Consider the following 20,104-nt stretch of genomic DNA (forward strand, 5'->3'; position numbering starts at 1 on the left):
TTGACCGAATCACGTAAATTTTGGTGTTTTTTATTTTGCTTTGTTATTTGTCTTTATTGGGTTGTCACAACCCTTTTATATGGTCGGTTTTACCGCCTAATTATTATATGGTTGGTGTCTACCACCTAACCATTATATGGTCGGTTATACCGCCTATTTTGTTCTAATTTTAGGGTGTTTATTTTTGGACCAGTCCTATCAAACATGAGCAGCAGTCATGTGCCCCTATGGGCATCATGACTAGGTGGCTAAATTTGAAATTTCACCTTAACATGCTAGTATTGCACAAATTGAGTTGGGTTAGTGGTACATTGGTTTTGTTGCCTTGTTATGTGGCTGAATTTGGAATTTCACCTTAACATGCCAGCATACTACATGGGGTCTTCCATTCCCAAGGTCTCAGGAGAAAAACAAACCCGAAAAGCCAAATAGGAAAATTACAAAGAGACAAGTAGAAGGATGAAAACCAATGAAAGTGAATAAAGACTTTTATTTCTTTCGTAATACATAATTGCGTGCTCTAATGTGGCACGTTATTGCATTTGCGACTATTCTTACAATTGCGACAAAATTTGGGCAACCAATTTGACCTAGACAACGAATAAATGAATTTAAAGATTGATGGATTCTAATCTTTTATTTGACATCACTCCACAGAGCTAAAATCAACGTATGGTACATATAACTGTTCATAACTTCACTTAGGACTGGAGGAATTTCTTGAACCAAAGAGCTGAACTTTTGGGGTATCTCTTCAATCCATTTTTGAAGTCAACAAAGACCAAACCAAATCTCTCTGTGAAACCTGAATTCCATTCCCAATCGTCCATGAATGTCCAAGGAAAGAAGCCCTTCACGTTGACGCCATTGCTGCAAAAAAAAAAAAAAAAAGGATTGTAATTATCTTTAGAAAATGTAATCAGGAGTTTCTGATCTATGAGAAATGTTGACAAATAAAAGAGGTGGAGTTACCCAATGGCTTCTTTGACTGCCCTTAGATGGGCTTGATAGAAGCGTGCTCTTTGCAAATCCTTGACCCCTCCTTCAACTTTAGTTATATTAGTCTCACCAAATCCTGGTAATAAATGGGAATGTGAATTTTAATTTGTGAATTTCAAAATAGATCACGTGGATTTACCATCAAATTAAGTTCTTACCATTTTCTGTAATATAAATGGTTGGATTCCCGTACTTGTTCTTTGTATAGACAAGAACATCACGAAGACCTTGAGGATACACATAAAGTGGTACTCCTTCCTGAACATCGTAAAATGAGTTGGTAAAATGAGATAATACTCGAATTACTGCCCAAAAATTGAAAGAATTAAAACAGTTCCCGGGGTTCTTCCAATTTCATCCAGTTCGAAACTGATTCACCAAGGAAGTTCCTCTTTCATATATACCAGATCAAAATAGGAAAAAGGAGCATAAGCAAGACATGATTTCTTTCGTGAACACTGCTAATTAAAATTTTGAGATGGTTTTGTGGAAAAGATCAATTTGAATAGTTTTCCTTGGATTGGAATAGTCATAAATTGACATCTACAATTGCCAAATTGAATCATATTACGAAAAATTTTCTTATCATGAGAAACACACGGTCAAATTCTTGTTTTTTATCTGCATTATCTTCCCTTTTCACTCGTTTCGAATATTATGATTTCCAAAAGTGATAGAGGTTTTGAAGATATGACATACCGCCTCACCAATAGCTAGTCCATTCCTTTCCGCTGTGACAAATAGAAGTTTTGAAAGATTAACAATCGAAATAAAAATCAGTAAAAGTTAATTGTTAACAAAATTACACTGTATAAATTAAATCGGGATTATATATATTGGAACTCACTTGTCAGATTAGCTTGATTATCAGTTGTATAGCTATTATTAGGACCATTATGGAAGTGGGCATTTGCTGCAAAATTTGAGGTATAATAATTCACTCCAAGGAAATCCAAGGAACCTTTCACCAACTGGGATTGCTCCCTCGTGAATCTTGGTAACCTTTTACCCACGAGACGACGCATGCTTTGTGGGTAATCCCCGAAAACTAAGGGGTCCAAAAACCTGCAAATACCACAACGTTTTTGTCATTTTGTTTTTAAAAAAAATTTACAACTAAAAGAATATATTAAGGCGATATTTAAAAAAAAAAAAAGAAGAAAACTATGTAAACTCACCATCCATACACGAAGTCGATTGCGCGTTGTGCAGCTTCGGTGTCGGCCTTACTATTGGAATAAGGCACGTACCAAGTTGGGTTCAACACAATTCCTACTTCACCATTTTGTGATGCCTATAGAGAATATGAACACAAATTTATGTGTTATATTGTCAGATTAATTTTGCTTAAGATTTAACAAAATAGGCAATAAAAAAATTGAAACTGTATGTTTCGTTGTTTTTAAAATGGATAACCGTGATGATCATAATTTTGGTCATGCTTTGTCTTATTGCAGTCTCTTTTTTTTTTTTTTTTTCTTGAGATATTGTTCATTGACAAATACATTTTTGGCTTAAGGACTTGACCCAAAATTTTCATGTCTTCTTCTTCACTTTCATACCTAGATGTCAAACGTATGATACATGTATTTTTTTGAAATTATTCAATATAGACATTTTTATTATTTTTTTGAAACTTCTATACTCCAAAAGTCATTTTTAATAATATGCAAATCCCCCAGAATCATAATAACACTAATTAATTTATCAAAATGAATAAGATAGCTATGGGGTGGTCACCTTGTACTTCTCCCTATACAGGTTAGAAATTGCTGCATGGGAGAGGAGAATATTGTGGGCAACCAAGTAAGGCTCGGCTGCGGAGTTGCCCGCTGGGCAGTCGTTGTTCCTCCAAGCTGAGCACCGGCCGGGGGCTAAGATGCCGGAGTCATACCCAGCTACACAAAATGTCAATGGCTCATTAACAGTGGTCCAATGCTTGACTCTATCACCAAATTCCTTGAAACAAAGTTCTGCGAAATCTAGAAAATCATCCCTGTGGGAAAAAAAGGCAAAGAAATAAATACACTTTAATCAGTAGCACTAATGGGATTGTATCAGTTTGACTAGTTTTCATAAATGAAGATCACTTACACAATGCGCGGGCTTAGAAATCCACCATACTCATCTTCCAAAGGTTGAGGAACATCCCAGTGGAAAATTGTTACAAATGGTGTTATACCTGTTTGCATGGGGCAAATTATCTATATTAGTTGATAATTTGAGAAGTGAGAATTGTCAACATTAGCAAGAGACGGTTTTCTTTTAATTAATAAAGATATATATTGTTGTCGAATGGAGATTTCTGACCGTTTGCTAGAAGCTCATCAATGAGGTTGTTGTAAAATGCAATGCCTGCCTTGTTCACACCTTTACTCAGCTTCCCATCTGAGAAAAAGTTGAATATAGTCGAATTAATGATGTACTATAAAGTAATAAAAGTTTACCGATTAATTTGTAAAGCAAGCAATTACACGCAAAAGTTTTTGTTGGAAAAAGAAAAAGTCAAGGATTCTCACGAGGTATAACTCTTGACCATGAGATGGACATTCTGAAAGAATCCAACCCTAAGAATTTCATGAGTTTGATGTCCTCCTGCATGTGACCATGGTGTTTTCAACTTAAGTGCATGCTTTAAAAGTGGTAAACTAATTTTTTGACATTATTGTAAAATTATAATTAATGATGAAGAAAATGTATGCATATCATACCTTGTAACGATGATAGAAATCAACAGCCATGTCACCAGTGCTATGATCCGCTATTTTATCTGCAATGTAAAACATGCACAATATGATGGTATAAAATCCCCATAAGCTTATTTCCTTGTTCATATAAATTCCTATAATTATGTTGAGTGATTTCTTGTAATTAAAATGTCCTTGCAGTTTAAATATAGAATACAATTTCCTCAATTTTGTTTAATATCTCAAAATTTTACTTGGATATTGGTGGCTAAAGGTATCCCATATACTCGGTCCCCTTCCATCTTCGAATGCTGCTCCTTCATACTGCAAGTTGATGAACACATTAAAATTTCACCAACAATATATGAGAAATATGACAAATAAATTTCACTGGAGTTGTAGGCTTGTATCCAGTACCTGATAGGCAGCTGAAGCTGCTCCAAATATGAAATCTTGAGGGAAACTTTTGCGGTTGAAAGTTGAAATATTTTTGGGTGCTACCCCAAATGAAAGCCCACTCAAGGAAAAGAAAAGAGCCAAGAATAGGAGGACATGTAAACCAATGCCTCGAGAAGCCATGCTCATTGAATGTTATTGCCTTTCTTAGATTGATTAATTTGGAGAAATACAAGCTTGCTATGAATATATGTTTTGGTTTCGTGTTCGGGAGTGGCTGATTTGTAAGGTTTCCCCCCTGATCAGAAGCCTTTTTATAGTCTTCATTATGCACGTGTTACTTAAGCAAGTCAGGATGGACCCATATGACATTTGAACTTGTCAATTTCTGTGAAAAGAAATAAAAAGTTGCTGGTCGAATTGAATTACTGATTTTTCAACATTAGATATATGCTGACGCCCCCATACTTCCATGTAGTCCCAAAAGCAATTTCTTAAACGATTATTTAGAATTTTCACTTTAGGTTGACAAATTAATCACACGTGTTACTTATTGGAACCTAACCATTAGGAAAATATTACGAACCTTTGAAACTTAGTCAATCCTTTGAAAAAAATACCAAATATATCAACCCACATTTATCGGAGTTTCGTGTCACGTACCTTGGACTGCGTAGAAGAAACCACGCATGGATCGTTAATGGACGTGGCTAAAGAAATGGTACTTCTCCAGTAACTTTGGATAGATTGGATGATTGAAATGGTGAGTAAAGAGAGAAAAATTAGAGGCACTTAGAAGATGAGTTTGTCATTTTGATGACCGAATGTAGTTGATCTAAACCGTAATGTCCCTTCAATATTTCTTGTAGTTGTCTTTCTATTTGACATTTACCCCCTTATGGCCATCACGTTTCCTCCCTGTTTCCACAAATTTAATTGCTGCTCTTTTTCCTTTTACTTTTAATCATCCTGTACAATAATATTCTTTTCCAAGTATTTTACCTTTAAAGCAATTCATACGAAAAAGTAATAGTCCAAGAATAGTAAAGGGTTGAAACAGCAAACCTTTCAAGCGTCTCTAAGCCGCAAAGCTTACTTTTGAATCCATGCAAACCATTCAAAGTTGTTCTAAATCATTGTTGACTAACGGCAATTTGATATTTACTGTTAATTATTATTTCATTTTCATTAGTTGTTCTAAATCTGTCTAAAATCATAAACTTTGGGGACTAAATTTGTTTTGATTGAAACAATAGGCTAAATATTGGGGGATCAAAACTGTAATTTTTCCATGCAAAATAATCAACATAGGTTGCAAAAAATCTAGGTCTGTTTAAAAAAGTACGAAAATTTTCTTTTTATTTGTGTTGCCATTGAAAAATTGTTGTGCCTCTGCTACGGAAATGCAAGGTATTCAAGGGGGAAAGTTGGATTAGGTGGTAAATAGGGAGGGATTGTAAATAGGAGATTTTGGATTCAAAATTTCTCATTTAAAAAAAAAAACAGTAATGGTATTCAAGTTTGAGACCACTTTACAGATTATTCCAAATTTTGCCTAAGACATAATGTTTAAAGGCTTAGCTAGAGCGGCTTGAATCCATTGCTCTTAAACCATTTACTATTGGGATGATTATAGAAACCTCCCCTGAGGTTTTTTCAGTAGCACTCACCTCCCCTATGATTTACAAAATAGCATTGACCTCCCATAGGAACTAATTGGGGCCTATTGTTGTCAAAAGAGTGTGTGAATTTACCTAGTTACCCCAATTATTTGTGGTTATCTGATGAACGAATTTTACAAAAGAATGAATGTTATTTGTGAACAAATTGAGGGAGTAAATAAGCTAATTAATTACTAATTAAACAAATTGAGTAACTAATTAAACTACTTTAAGAGTCCTTGTTTCTGCAGAGTTGTACCATCTTTAACCATCATTTGTAGAGCTAACCAACAGCGCCAATGGAGGAGGAAGATGGCACCATGAATTGGCGCCAATTTGTGAATGACAGCTTGTGACGGCCCCACCTCCCCCTAAGGCGAACTAGAGGGTTCGGCGGGTCGCCTGCCCAACTCTCGCCGGGACTCAGTCGTTCACTATAATCCTCAAATGAATTACAAGAATAATCCATAATAGTGCATCTTATACCACCACCAATCATGAATTGAACATCATTAGAGGAAGGAGAGGGGTCCTTCACAACTCACCTTAGCAATACAAGAGCTAGAGCAACTAGTCACCTTAACTTTCCAAACAACTTCACAACCAAACTCAACTCCACCAAACTAAGAGGTTTTATGGAGTAAATTCAAGTTTAATCGGTTTAATTGAAAGATTGGGCAAGATTGGAGACTAGAAAATTGAGAGCTTTTCTTTCTTTCTTGCTTGATAAGGGCCGGCCAAGAAGCTTGTAAAATGAAGCTTATTTTTCTAATATAGAATATGTAGAAAAGGCGGGCGATTAAATAAAAAATAAACCCTAGAAAATTAGAAAAATTTTCGGGTTCTCATACTCATACTTTTCGGGGCGTCACACAGCTCTTGAGGTGACAAGGCTGTCTACCAGCTCCATAGCTAGTGTTGTGACTGATAAAACAAACCATTGAGGGAAGGAAACATAAGGGAAGAAGCTGGAGCTTTTGCTTAGTTAATGAGAGGCAAAGCATTTGTGAGAAAAGAAGCACAATAGGTGGTAAAAAGCAACCACAATCTGAGTATCTCATTCATAATATTTGCAAGAATCACAGCTGTACAAGTAAATTATCCTTGATGTTGTCACTTGAAGAGAGAAAATTTTCATGTTAGTTGTTGTATGATAGAAAGCCCAAAATGTGATTGTTTGTTAAAGACTTGCTGCTCTGTTCGTAGTTAGAAGTTTTTTGACCTTGACAGCTCTTGTATAAACATTTGTATTGGTCATTGTCTGAGTTCATGACTGGTTTATGATACAAATATAGAACATTGCATAGAATTGTAAGCTGTTGTGATTTCCTCTTTGTTCAATAACAGTCACTTTTGGAACTTAGGATGTCTCTCCTTCCTGCTTATGACATAACTGTCCATTATGAGGGGAAATAATTAAGAATTTCAAATGTCGATCCAATTGGTTACTATTACATTAACTTGCTGTTTGATGTTACCGAGAAGGTATTCAGTTAAGTCCTTAGACATCTGAATAAGTTACTGCACATGAGGTGCCTAATTCCTAAGACAGGGGACATGTTTGATATTACTGATGATGATAGTTTTAATGAAATGTTCAAAATGCATAAGTTTGAAATTGTGATTAATGTGCATGTGCTAGGAATGGATGTTATTCCCAATGAACAAACTAATGTTGAGGTGGACAATGGTCAAAACACCTACATGAACTTAGGGAAAAAAAAAAAAGAAATGATAAGGTAGTTGTTGTTGAGATTGATGATTCTGAGGGTGAATATAATGACTCCAGCTCTGATTCAAGCTGGTTGCACAACATAGGGATGACATAGATGTTGATAATGTGTCTCTGGCAAGTAGTGAGAATATTGACATGTCCTTTTTTGGTTTTGATGAGAATGAGAAGGGTGATGTTGTTTCTGATTCTGAAAGTGAGAAAGAATGTGACCCCATTCAGCAAGCCTTGAAATAAAAAATGTGGACATACAACCCAAAGACAGACATAGAGTTTAAGAAAGGTCAGTTGTTCACTAATGTTGATGCATTTAGAACAGTCTTAAAGGACTACGTAATTCAGAAAGTATTTCCCATTGTCAGGGTGAAGAATGAAAATAGTAGAGTGACTACTATTTATGGTGTTGAAGGATGTAAATGGAGAATTCATGCATCATCAGTAGCAGATTCCATCACCTTTATGATTAAGTCTTACCAAGAGAAACACACATGTGTGATGGATAGGAAGAACATAGAAGTTACAGCTGACTGGATTGCAAAAAAAAGTACCAGTATTAATAATTCACCCTAACATGTCCACCAAAAGAGTAGAAGCAGAAATGATAAAATATGGTGTGCATCCAAGCAAATGGTAGATTTTATAGAGCACTTGCAAAAGTAAGAAATTAGATTGAAGGCAATCATAGTGAATCCTAAACCAAACTGCCAAAATATGCTGAACTCCTTAGAAAATACAACTCACAAAGCTAGATTTTGGTGCTGGTTCTGCACCAATACATTATGATTTGCCTACTCTCCTAGTTGAGCCTAGATTTTTGAGAATATTTATTAGTTTCAATGCTCAAAGAAGTGGATTTCTTGAAGGCTGTAAACCTTTTTGTTGGTTTTGATAGATGTTTTTGACAGGTTGTCGAGGGTGTGTAATAATAATTACATACTCAACAAAAATATAAATTTTATATATAGCGGTGAGTAAGGTCGAATCCACAGGAATTGGGAATAATTTATTTCTTTTAGAGTCTAAAGTACGGGGGATTTTATAAAAATATAAAAATAACTAATTAACTAAATACAAGCAACTTAAGAAAATAAACAGGAATTAATCAACAATAGATACGACTCTAGCCAAAGATGCAACTTTTCAGACACGATCCATTCAACTGATCATTGATACAAAGATAATTCAATTACTCATTAATAGATTGGTTATAGTTACCATACACGCGATAAACAACCAACTCTTCCTTACTTTTTCGATAGTCAAGGTACAACCGTTAACTATTTCTCTAACCAAAAAAATAATCCTAGGTACGACCGTAGGATTCAATTCCTTAATTGCATTAAAAATTAAAAAAATCCAACTCTAACCAACACATACACTACGAGGGTTTATTTAAATTAGATCAAACGTTTCCCTAACATAGGACCAATCACGCTAGTTGCCACTGGTATTAACCAATCAAACAATTATGGATTTAATCGATTAATTTGACAGTAGATTATTAGGTTAATTCAAATGCCGGACCCTTGACATTCAAATAACAAAATAATCATAAGAAATTAAATCAGAAAACGCACGAATACCAATGAATAAAAGAAATAAGTAAAATAATTCGATCTCACAGATGTTTGGAATCGAATTTTCAAGTTGACTTTTGACTAGAAAAGGAATTTAATTGCGCATAGCCAATTGAAGCAATTCACACCATTTTTCCAAAGCCAGCCGCATTAGTCTTTGATAAGAGAAAAAAAAGATTGGCCAAAAGGCCAAGCGGCCATCGTACCTCCCTTTTTGCCGAAACTAATCAATCCCCTAAATAGACTAAGAGACAGCCAAATCGTAGTTTCACAAGTACTCCTAGTAGCCGCAACTTCCTTCATATTTTGTAGCTTTGAAAATAAGATAAACTTCCTAATTTTCCTAAGAAAAAGATAATTCCTAAATTGATAAAAGATAATTTAAATAGTTTCCCAACTGTAATTGGAAATATGTTTCGTAAGTCTTCGACTTGAATTAGGAAACTGCCACGCGCTAATCTTGGCTTCTCTGGACCTGACAGCAATTCTTGGAAAATTATCCCTTTTAACCACGTTTTGCTCCTTTTCCTACAATTAGCACCATTAATCAAATATAAGTAGAATCCATCAATTAAAACAATATTTGGTAAAATAAAAGAGGAAAACAGAGATAAAATTAATAACAAAAATGCAACCTATCAATTTTTTGAAAGGTCCTTTTGGTGGTGTACTTCTCACAGTAGTTGCTTTAGATGCTAACAGCAGAATTTTTCTTATTGCTTTTGCTGTGAGGCTTCTCTGGACATGACAGCAATTCTTGAAAAATTACCCCTTTTAACCACGTTTTGCTCCTTTTCCTACAACTAGCACCATTAACCAAATATAAGTAGAATCCATCAATTAAAACAATATTTGGTAAAATAAAAGAGGAAAATAATCATAAAATTAATGACAAAAATACAACCTATCAGTTTTTTGAAAGGTCCTTTTGGTGGTGTACTTCTCACAGTAGTTGCTTTAGATGCTAACAACAACATTTTTCCTATTGCTTTTGCTGTGACTGAGTGTGAAAATAAAGAAATCTAGAGTTAGTTCTTCCATTACTTTGAGGATTTCTTTGGGCCATTTGAAGATAATGTCCCTTTAACCTTCATGAGTGACAGGCAAAAAGTATACTTGTTATGCAGTAGTTTTTTTCAGTCCTAATTCTGCTGCTCATCAGCATAACAATGTGATGTTTTTGGTTTTCATTTTAGGGCTTGAATCTTGCTTATGAGGAGATAGTGTCTGTTGCTAGTGGAAGGCATTACTGTAGTAATATCTGCAGCAATTTTAAAGCTCAGTTTCCTGGTATTTTACTCAGTAACCTGTTCTGGAGAGCAGCTAAAAACTATGATAGTGCAGGGCATAATGAAGCCATAGCCAGTATAAATAAGCTAAACATGGAAGTTTGGAGATATTTGGAGAAAATTCCCAAGACAAGTTGGTGTAGATATACCTTTGCTATTGGAATTAAGTGTGATCATGTCACAAATAACTGCATTGAGTCCTTTAATGCATGGGTAGGTGAATTAAGAGGGAAACCTATCTTGACACTTGTTGAGGGGCTGAGGAAGAAGTTTATGAAGAAAATGCACAAGAGATATCAGAAGGGGTGCACACTAACCACTTCTGTCACCCCAAAGATGGTGGATAAATTGCAAAAAATAGGACAAACACCAAGACAATATCAACTGACAATGGCAAGTGAAGACATATTTGAAGTCAGGGATATGAACAGGTCATACATAGTCAATTTACTTGCTAAAAACTGTGATTGTAGAGCTTTTCAAATTTTAGGTCTTCCTTGTAAACATGCTGCATTGGGAATTATTTACAAGAGACAGAAACTGGAGTCCTACGACCGTTGGTTCTCAAGAGATATGTACTTAAAGACATATGCAAGTATGATTCATCCAATTCCTGATGAGAAGATGTGGCCACCTATGCCAAATGTTAACCCTTCAACAGTCTTGTCTCCTCTTTTGAGGAGAGCTCCAGGTAGACTAAAGGTGCACAGGAGAAGGGAACATGATGAAGGACATTTTGCACCTCAACCAAAAAGGCTGAGCAGATTCAAGTGTGAAAATTGTGGCTCCTTTGATCACAACAAGGGGTCATGCCAAAGAGCTCCTATGCAAAAGAAGAAAGGCAGCAAAACTCCTAGCCAACAAGTCTTATATGTGCTCAACTTGCTATTGAAAATAATGTGATAAACAAATAAAATGCACTAATGTTAGCTTATTCCCCAACAGTTGAGCAGTAAAAGAGGCAAACTAGGAAGAGGGACTGCAAACACAGGCCTGTCAAGAGCAACTCTTTGGATAAATTATTTTTTGGTCCTATATCACTCATTTGTAACATATAGAACCTTCTAATATCTGATGTTTGTCTATGTTTATTGCTAGGATTATGTACAAGGTAATGTGCCTGGTGTGAATTCAAGCCAAGAAAGCAATCCTTCTCCTACAAGTCAACCTGGAACTGAAAATGTAGAGTTTCCTGTTCCGACCAAAGCAATTGCTTCAAAGCGAAGGTTAAATCAAATGAGTACATTTTATACATGTTTCAATATAATATTTCTCAAACATTCACTTTCACTCTAATATTATACAAATGCAAAGAGGAAGGCCATTGTACAATACTGGAGCAACTACTAAAGGAAGTAGCAAGAGAACTTGCTCAAATGCAACTACTCAGGTCACTCAAACTCTTGAACCTCCTCCAATTCAGCAAATTGCTGCATCTCAAGCTGCCACAGCTACATCTTTCTCAATTAGTGCAGCTACAACACTGCAGTCAGGAAATGTCAACAGTAGCAGTAGTGTTAGCTACATCTTTCTCATTTAGCAGTGGTTTTAGCATGCGATTCTGATGTACTTGCTGTAGTTTCCTGCTTATCGGTTTTGCTGAGCCTTATTAGTTTGATGTTAATTAGCTAATTGAATACGAATGTTTTTGTATATGACTATTGCTGATACAAATTTGGAGCTGATAGGCCTTTGCAATCCTCACCGTCTGCTTCAAGTCATTGCAGCAGATTGTGTTTTGAATATAATGGATTGCTCAGTCATGCTTTTGTAGTAATGGATTGTTCTGGTGCTCTTTTGTAGCATTGAATTGCTCTGCTGCACTTTTGTAGTAATGGATTAGTCTTGTAATCAAGCTACTTTTTGTATCTGGTTTGGAAGTATTGATAGATGAAGTGGAATTTGTGCTGATGCTAGTAGATTCAAACTCAATTGGTTGCATTAAATTGTAAATTCGAAATGGTGTTGAGTACATGATGTTCCATTTTCATTCTCCTATGTCTTGCAACAGCAATTTGAACTGCAACTACATCTTATACCCCCCTTGTACATTTGTTATGCTACATTATCTTATTGACTTCACAATATGGATGAAAACATACACAGCAACAGGTATGAGATTGATAATGAAAAGTATGTTGATTGCTACATTTAGAGCTCTTGCCCTTGCCACTACAATTGGCATTTCCCTTTGCATTGCTGAGGAAGAAGGTAGCTGTTGTTGAGATTGCAGCACTAGAGCTATGAATGTTCTTCTATTGCTAACCTTTTCTTCTTCGGGACCATCATACCATTGGAAGTACTTGCATTTTGCACAATAAAAATATAACTTGTTGGGATTCTTTTCAGTCTCAGAAATCTTCAGTGTTGCCTTTCGATTGTAGGTGCAGTATTTGTTCCTTATTGTGAAGGATGCTGGGGAGTTCCATGATTCTCCCCTGTGGCTAGAAAAAGCCATGCACTTCACCTCCAACTACCAAACTAAAGTCAAGGAAACCAGCTGTGTTACCCCCAAAACTAGCTACAGTAGTGGATTGCTAAACTAGACCTCATTTATAAGCTAGTGCAAGTTCAGACCTCATTTAGCCGTTTAACTAGCCATTGCTTTCACCTGGTGCTTAAGCTATTGCAAGTGCATTGGAAATCGTTTGCACTTATACCCCTTGAAGTTTATTGATCCTTAATAACTTTTGTCCTTCCTTTGTTAATACTACTAGGCAAGCAAGATGAAGGGCAAATCTGACACAAATTTCTTATCTCACTTTTTAAAACAATTTTTCAATGGGACTCTTTCTAACTTGGACCGAATCTGCAACAGATTTCTTAAGTTCAGGGGTGGTCAATGCAATTTTTTAAACCAGAGAGGAGGTGAGTGTTACTGTCAGAAACCTCAGGGGAGGTTTCTGCAATTTTCCCTTTACTAGTCTTGGACTATTACTTTTCCTTGTGAGTTGCTTTAACCCAAAAAAAAATGCAAAAGAAATTATTGTATACGGTGATTAAAAGTAAGAGGAAAGAGAGCAGCAATTGAATTTGTGGAAACAGGGAGGTAATGTGAAACGTAAAGGGGGAAATGTCAAATAGAAAAACAACTAGAAGAAATATTGAAGTGACATCATGGTTTTCTTTTCTTTTCTTTTTTTTTTTAAGTGACATCATGGTTTAGATCAACTGTTTTCAGTCATCAAAATGATAAAATTATCTGAGTGATCCCTCTAATTTTTCTCTCTTTACTCACCATTTCAATCATCCAATCTATCCAAAGTTACTGGAGAAGTACCATTTCTTTAGCCACGTCCATTAACGATCCATGCGTGGTTTCTTCTACGCAGTCCAAGGTACGTGACACGAAACTCCGATAAATGTGGGTTGATATATTTGGTATTTTTTTCAAAGGATTGACTAAGTTTCAAAGGTTCGTAATATTTTCCTAATGGTTAGGTTCCAATAAGTAACACGTGTGATTAATTTGTCAACCTAAAGTGAAAATTCTAAATAATCGTTTAAGAAATTGCTTTTGGGACTACATGGAAGTATGGGGGCGTCAGCATATATCTAATGTTGAAAAATCAGTAATTCAATTCGACCAGCAACTTTTTATTTCTTTTCACAGAAATTGACAAGTTCAAATGTCATATGGGTCCATCCTGACTTGCTTAAGTAACACGTGCATAATGAAGACTATAAAAAGGCTTCTGATCAGGGGGGAAACCTTACAAATCAGCCACTCCCGAACACAAAACCAAAACATATATTCATAGCAAGCTTGTATTTCTCCAAATTAATCAATCTAAGAAAGGCAATAACATTCAATGAGCATGGCTTCTCGAGGCATTGGTTTACATGTCCTCCTATTCTTGGCTCTTTTCTTTTCCTGGAGTGGGCTTTCATTTGGGGTAGCACCCAAAAATATTTCGACTTTCAACCGCAAAAGTTTCCCTCAAGATTTCATATTTGGAGCAGCTTCAGCTGCCTATCAGGTACTGGATACAAGCCTACAACTTCAGTGAAATTTATTTGTCATATTTCTCATATATTGTTGGTGAAATTTTAATGTGTTCATCAACTTGCAGTATGAAGGAGCAGCATTCGAAGATGGAAGGGGACCGAGTATATGGGATACCTTTAGCCACCAATATCCAAGTAAAATTTTGAGATATTAAACAAAATTGAGGAAATTGTATTCTATATTTAAACTGCAAGGACATTTTAATTACAAGAAATCACTCAACATAATTATAGGAATTTATATGAACAAGGAAATAAGCTTATGGGGATTTTATACCATCATATTGTGCATGTTTTACATTGCAGATAAAATAGCGGATCATAGCACTGGTGACATGGCTGTTGATTTCTATCATCGTTACAAGGTATGATATGCATACATTTTCTTCATCATTAATTATAATTTTACAATAATGTCAAAAAATTAGTTTACCACTTTTAAAGCATGCACTTAAGTTGAAAACACCATGGTCACATGCAGGAGGACATCAAACTCATGAAATTCTTAGGGTTGGATTCTTTCAGAATGTCCATCTCATGGTCAAGAGTTATACCTCGTGAGAATCCTTGACTTTTTCTTTTTCCAACAAAAACTTTTGCGTGTAATTGCTTGCTTTACAAATTAATCGGTAAACTTTTATTACTTTATAGTACATCATTAATTCGACTATATTCAACTTTTTCTCAGATGGGAAGCTGAGTAAAGGTGTGAACAAGGCAGGCATTGCATTTTACAACAACCTCATTGATGAGCTTCTAGCAAACGGTCAGAAATCTCCATTCGACAACAATATATATCTTTATTAATTAAAAGAAAACCGTCTCTTGCTAATGTTGACAATTCTCACTTCTCAAATTATCAACTAATATAGATAATTTGCCCCATGCAAACAGGTATAACACCATTTGTAACAATTTTCCACTGGGATGTTCCTCAACCTTTGGAAGATGAGTATGGTGGATTTCTAAGCCCGCGCATTGTGTAAGTGATCTTCATTTATGAAAACTAGTCAAACTGATACAATCCCATTAGTGCTACTGATTAAAGTGTATTTATTTCTTTGCCTTTTTTTCCCACAGGGATGATTTTCTAGATTTCGCAGAACTTTGTTTCAAGGAATTTGGTGATAGAGTCAAGCATTGGACCACTGTTAATGAGCCATTGACATTTTGTGTAGCTGGGTATGACTCCGGCATCTTAGCCCCCGGCCGGTGCTCAGCTTGGAGGAACAACGACTGCCCAGCGGGCAACTCCGCAGCCGAGCCTTACTTGGTTGCCCACAATATTCTCCTCTCCCATGCAGCAATTTCTAACCTGTATAGGGAGAAGTACAAGGTGACCACCCCATAGCTATCTTATTCATTTTGATAAATTAATTAGTGTTATTATGATTCTGGGGGATTTGCATATTATTAAAAATGACTTTTGGAGTATAGAAGTTTCAAAAAAATAATAAAAATGTCTATATTGAATAATTTCAAAAAAATACATGTATCATACGTTTGACATCTAGGTATGAAAGTGAAGAAGAAGACATGAAAATTTTGGGTCAAGTCCTTAAGCCAAAAATGTATTTGTCAATGAACAATATCTCAAGAAAAAAAAAAAAAAAAAGAGACTGCAATAAGACAAAGCATGACCAAAATTATGATCATCACGGTTATCCATTTTAAAAACAACGAAACATACAGTTTCAATTTTTTTATTGCCTATTTTGTTAAATCTTAAGCAAAATTAATCTGACAATATAACACATAAATTTGTGTTCATATTCTCTATAGGCATCACAAAATGGTGAAGTAGGAATTGTGTTGAACCCAACTTGGTACGTGCCTTATTCCAATAGTAAGGCCGACACCGAAGCTGCACAACGCGCAATCGACTTCGTGTATGGATGGTGAGTTTACATAGTTTTCTTCTTTTTTTTTTTTTAAATATCGCCTTAATATATTCTTTTAGTTGTAAATTTTTTTTTAAAAACAAAATGACAAAAACGTTGTGGTATTTGCAGGTTTTTGGACCCCTTAGTTTTCGGGGATTACCCACAAAGCATGCGTCGTCTCGTGGGTAAAAGGTTACCAAGATTCACGAGGGAGCAATCCCAGTTGGTGAAAGGTTCCTTGGATTTCCTTGGAGTGAATTATTATACCTCAAATTTTGCAGCAAATGCCCACTTCCATAATGGTCCTAATAATAGCTATACAACTGATAATCAAGCTAATCTGACAAGTGAGTTCCAATATATATAATCCCGATTTAATTTATACAGTGTAATTTTGTTAACAATTAACTTTTACTGATTTTTATTTCGATTGTTAATCTTTCAAAACTTCTATTTGTCACAGCGGAAAGGAATGGACTAGCTATTGGTGAGGCGGTATGTCATATCTTCAAAACCTCTATCACTTTTGGAAATCATAATATTCGAAACGAGTGAAAAGGGAAGATAATGCAGATAAAAAACAAGAATTTGACCGTGTGTTTCTCATGATAAGAAAATTTTTCGTAATATGATTCAATTTGGCAATTGTAGATGTCAATTTATGACTATTCCAATCCAAGGAAAACTATTCAAATTGATCTTTTCCACAAAACCATCTCAAAATTTTAATTAGCAGTGTTCACGAAAGAAATCATGTCTTGCTTATGCTCCTTTTTCCTATTTTGATCTGGTATATATGAAAGAGGAACTTCCTTGGTGAATCAGTTTCGAACTGGATGAAATTGGAAGAACCCCGGGAACTGTTTTAATTCTTTCAATTTTTGGGCAGTAATTCGAGTATTATCTCATTTTACCAACTCATTTTACGATGTTCAGGAAGGAGTACCACTTTATGTGTATCCTCAAGGTCTTCGTGATGTTCTTGTCTATACAAAGAACAAGTACGGGAATCCAACCATTTATATTACAGAAAATGGTAAGAACTTAATTTGATGGTAAATCCACGTGATCTATTTTGAAATTCACAAATTAAAATTCACATTCCCATTTATTACCAGGATTTGGTGAGACTAATATAACTAAAGTTGAAGGAGGGGTCAAGGATTTGCAAAGAGCACGCTTCTATCAAGCCCATCTAAGGGCAGTCAAAGAAGCCATTGGGTAACTCCACCTCTTTTATTTGTCAACATTTCTCATAGATCAGAAACTCCTGATTACATTTTCTAAAGATAATTACAATCCTTTTTTTTTTTTTTTTTTGCAGCAATGGCGTCAACGTGAAGGGCTTCTTTCCTTGGACATTCATGGACGATTGGGAATGGAATTCAGGTTTCACAGAGAGATTTGGTTTGGTCTTTGTTGACTTCAAAAATGGATTGAAGAGATACCCCAAAAGTTCAGCTCTTTGGTTCAAGAAATTCCTCCAGTCCTAAGTGAAGTTATGAACAGTTATATGTACCATACGTTGATTTTAGCTCTGTGGAGTGATGTCAAATAAAAGATTAGAATCCATCAATCTTTAAATTCATTTATTCGTTGTCTAGGTCAAATTGGTTGCCCAAATTTTGTCGCAATTGTAAGAATAGTCGCAAATGCAATAACGTGCCACATTAGAGCACGCAATTATGTATTACGAAAGAAATAAAAGTCTTTATTCACTTTCATTGGTTTTCATCCTTCTACTTGTCTCTTTGTAATTTTCCTATTTGGCTTTTCGGGTTTGTTCTTCTCCTGAGACCTTGGGAATGGAAGACCCCATGTAGTATGCTGGCATGTTAAGGTGAAATTCCAAATTCAGCCACATAACAAGGCAACAAAACCAATGTACCACTAACCCAACTCAATTTGTGCAATACTAGCATGTTAAGGTGAAATTTCAAATTTAGCCACCTAGTCATGATGCCCATAGGGGCACATGACTGTTGCTCATGTTTGATATGACTGGTCCAAAAATAAACACCCTAAAATTAGAACAAAATAGGCGGTATAACCGACCATATAATGGTTAGGCGGTAGACACCAGTCATATAATAATTAGGCGGTAAAACCGACCATATAAAAGGGTTGTGATAACCCAATAAAGACAAATAACAAAGCAAAATAAAAGACACCAAAATTTACGTGGTTCGGTCAAATTGACCTACGTCCACAGGCGAGGGAAGAGCAATATTTCTACTATGAAGAAGATATATAACAGCCGTAGGAAAGTGGTTCGTAGGCCAATAAGGCACTCACAAGGTTTAGAAAATATTCCTAAACTCAAAATAAGAGAGTCTAATATATTTGACTACAAATGGATTAGATGACCTAAAAAAGTAATAGCTCATACAATACTCTCTTGAGTGATGCACTTAATCCTAACACAAACCCCCTATATTTATAAGTGAATAAGGGGAGGCTTTCCTTAGGCTTCTTCCGATGTGGGATAAGAGAGAAACTCCCTTACCGATGATGTGGGACATGCCACATCAACAAATCTTTACCTTGGCGTGTCCTCAACATCGATAATAATAAAACAGCTCCACCTTCTCACATAAGCCCCAATAGGTCTAAATCACCAATAACGAATATCAATCAAATCCAAGCACTGCTTGAATTTGTAAATCGGAAGAGGCTTCGTAAATATGTCAGCAGGATTCTCCTTAGTATTGATCTTTTGAACATGGACTTTTCCTTCAATAATGATATCTCGAATGAAGTGATACTTCACATCAATATGTTTCGTCCTCTCATGATACATCTGATCTTTAGTCAAGTGTATGGCACTTTGACTATCACAGTAAATAATAGTAACACCTTGATGTAGATTAAACTCGCCAAATAACCCCTTCAACCACAAGGCTTCTTTGATTGCCTCGGTCACTGCCATGTATTCTGCCTCCGTAGTAAATAGAGCCACAACGGGTTGTAAAGTAGCTTTCTAACTGACTGCACAACCCCCAATGTAGAATATGTAACCTGAAAGTGATCTTCTTTTATCAAAATCCCCGGCGTAATCTGAATCTACAAAACTAACCAGAGTGGTTTTATTTCTTCCAAACTCCAAACAAGCGTTTGAAGTCCCTTGCAAGTATCTGAAAATCCACTTCACAGCCTGCCAATATTCTTTACCTGGACAAGACATATATCTACTAACAACACTGGCTGTTTGTGAAATATTCGGACGACTACAAGCCATTGCATACATAATACTGCTGACTGCACTGGAGTAAGGAACTCGTGCCATATATTCTTCCTCTTCATCTGAATGTAGTGATTGAGCAGCAGATAGCCGAAAATGGCTAGCAGGTGTATTAACTAGTGTACATAGGGCACCTGTTAAAAAAAAACTAATTAATATTCCTACTAACTAAACTAAGGCCCTGTTTAATAACCAATTCAACACTTAAATTTAATAGATTCAGATTTTAACATGTTTAGATGCATTTGATAACAAAAAATTGAACATCTAAAATAATTAAGTGGCACTGAATTTCTTAGGCAAAATTTGTTTCAAAAATTAAGTGATAAGTTATTCACTTATCACTGAATGTGATATACACTCAAATGTATTAGATTTAATACTTAACAATTGAATAACTTAATGGATTTAGACTTCAGATTTCAGTTTTTAGACTTCAATTTTATCAAACGCACCCTTAAATTAATTGGATTCAGATTTTAATATATTCAGACATTTTGATAACCAAAAATTGAACATCTGAATTAATTAAATGGCACTAAATTTTTCAGGTAAAATTTGCTCCCAAAATTAAGTGATAAGCTATTCACTTATCACTGAATGTGATATACACTCAAATGTATTAGATTTA

The 20,104-nt window shown here is 35.4% G+C and overlaps 2 protein-coding genes across 2 annotated transcripts; one reads left to right on the top strand and one right to left on the bottom strand.

Annotated features, from left to right (window-relative positions):
- Nucleotides 1-473: 473 nt before the first annotated feature.
- Nucleotides 474-4,265, bottom strand: LOC113728844 (furcatin hydrolase-like). The gene is made up of 13 exons (XM_072077480.1): nt 4,104-4,265; nt 3,941-4,010; nt 3,711-3,769; nt 3,519-3,594; nt 3,310-3,387; nt 3,094-3,181; nt 2,740-2,995; nt 2,178-2,293; nt 1,847-2,064; nt 1,699-1,730; nt 1,158-1,257; nt 973-1,075; nt 474-870 (listed from the first exon to the last, which is right to left on the bottom strand). Exons 1-13 carry the CDS (start codon nt 4,263-4,265, stop codon nt 702-704), a joined length of 1,527 nt encoding a protein of 508 aa, XP_071933581.1. The 3' UTR covers nt 474-701.
- A 1,777-nt stretch (nt 4,266-6,042) lies between these two features.
- Nucleotides 6,043-17,953, top strand: LOC113728845 (furcatin hydrolase-like). Its single transcript, XM_027253207.2, has 15 exons — nt 6,043-6,081; nt 7,091-7,142; nt 14,260-14,321; nt 14,415-14,484; nt 14,656-14,714; nt 14,831-14,906; nt 15,038-15,115; nt 15,244-15,331; nt 15,430-15,685; nt 16,132-16,247; nt 16,362-16,579; nt 16,696-16,727; nt 17,169-17,268; nt 17,351-17,453; nt 17,557-17,953. Exons 1-15 carry the CDS (start codon nt 6,043-6,045, stop codon nt 17,723-17,725), a joined length of 1,518 nt encoding a protein of 505 aa, XP_027109008.2. The 3' UTR covers nt 17,726-17,953.
- Nucleotides 17,954-20,104: the final 2,151 nt, after the last annotated feature.

The sequence above is a fragment of the Coffea arabica genome, chromosome 2e (assembly GCF_036785885.1).
Source record: "Coffea arabica cultivar ET-39 chromosome 2e, Coffea Arabica ET-39 HiFi, whole genome shotgun sequence".
NCBI lineage: Eukaryota > Viridiplantae > Streptophyta > Magnoliopsida > Gentianales > Rubiaceae > Coffea > Coffea arabica.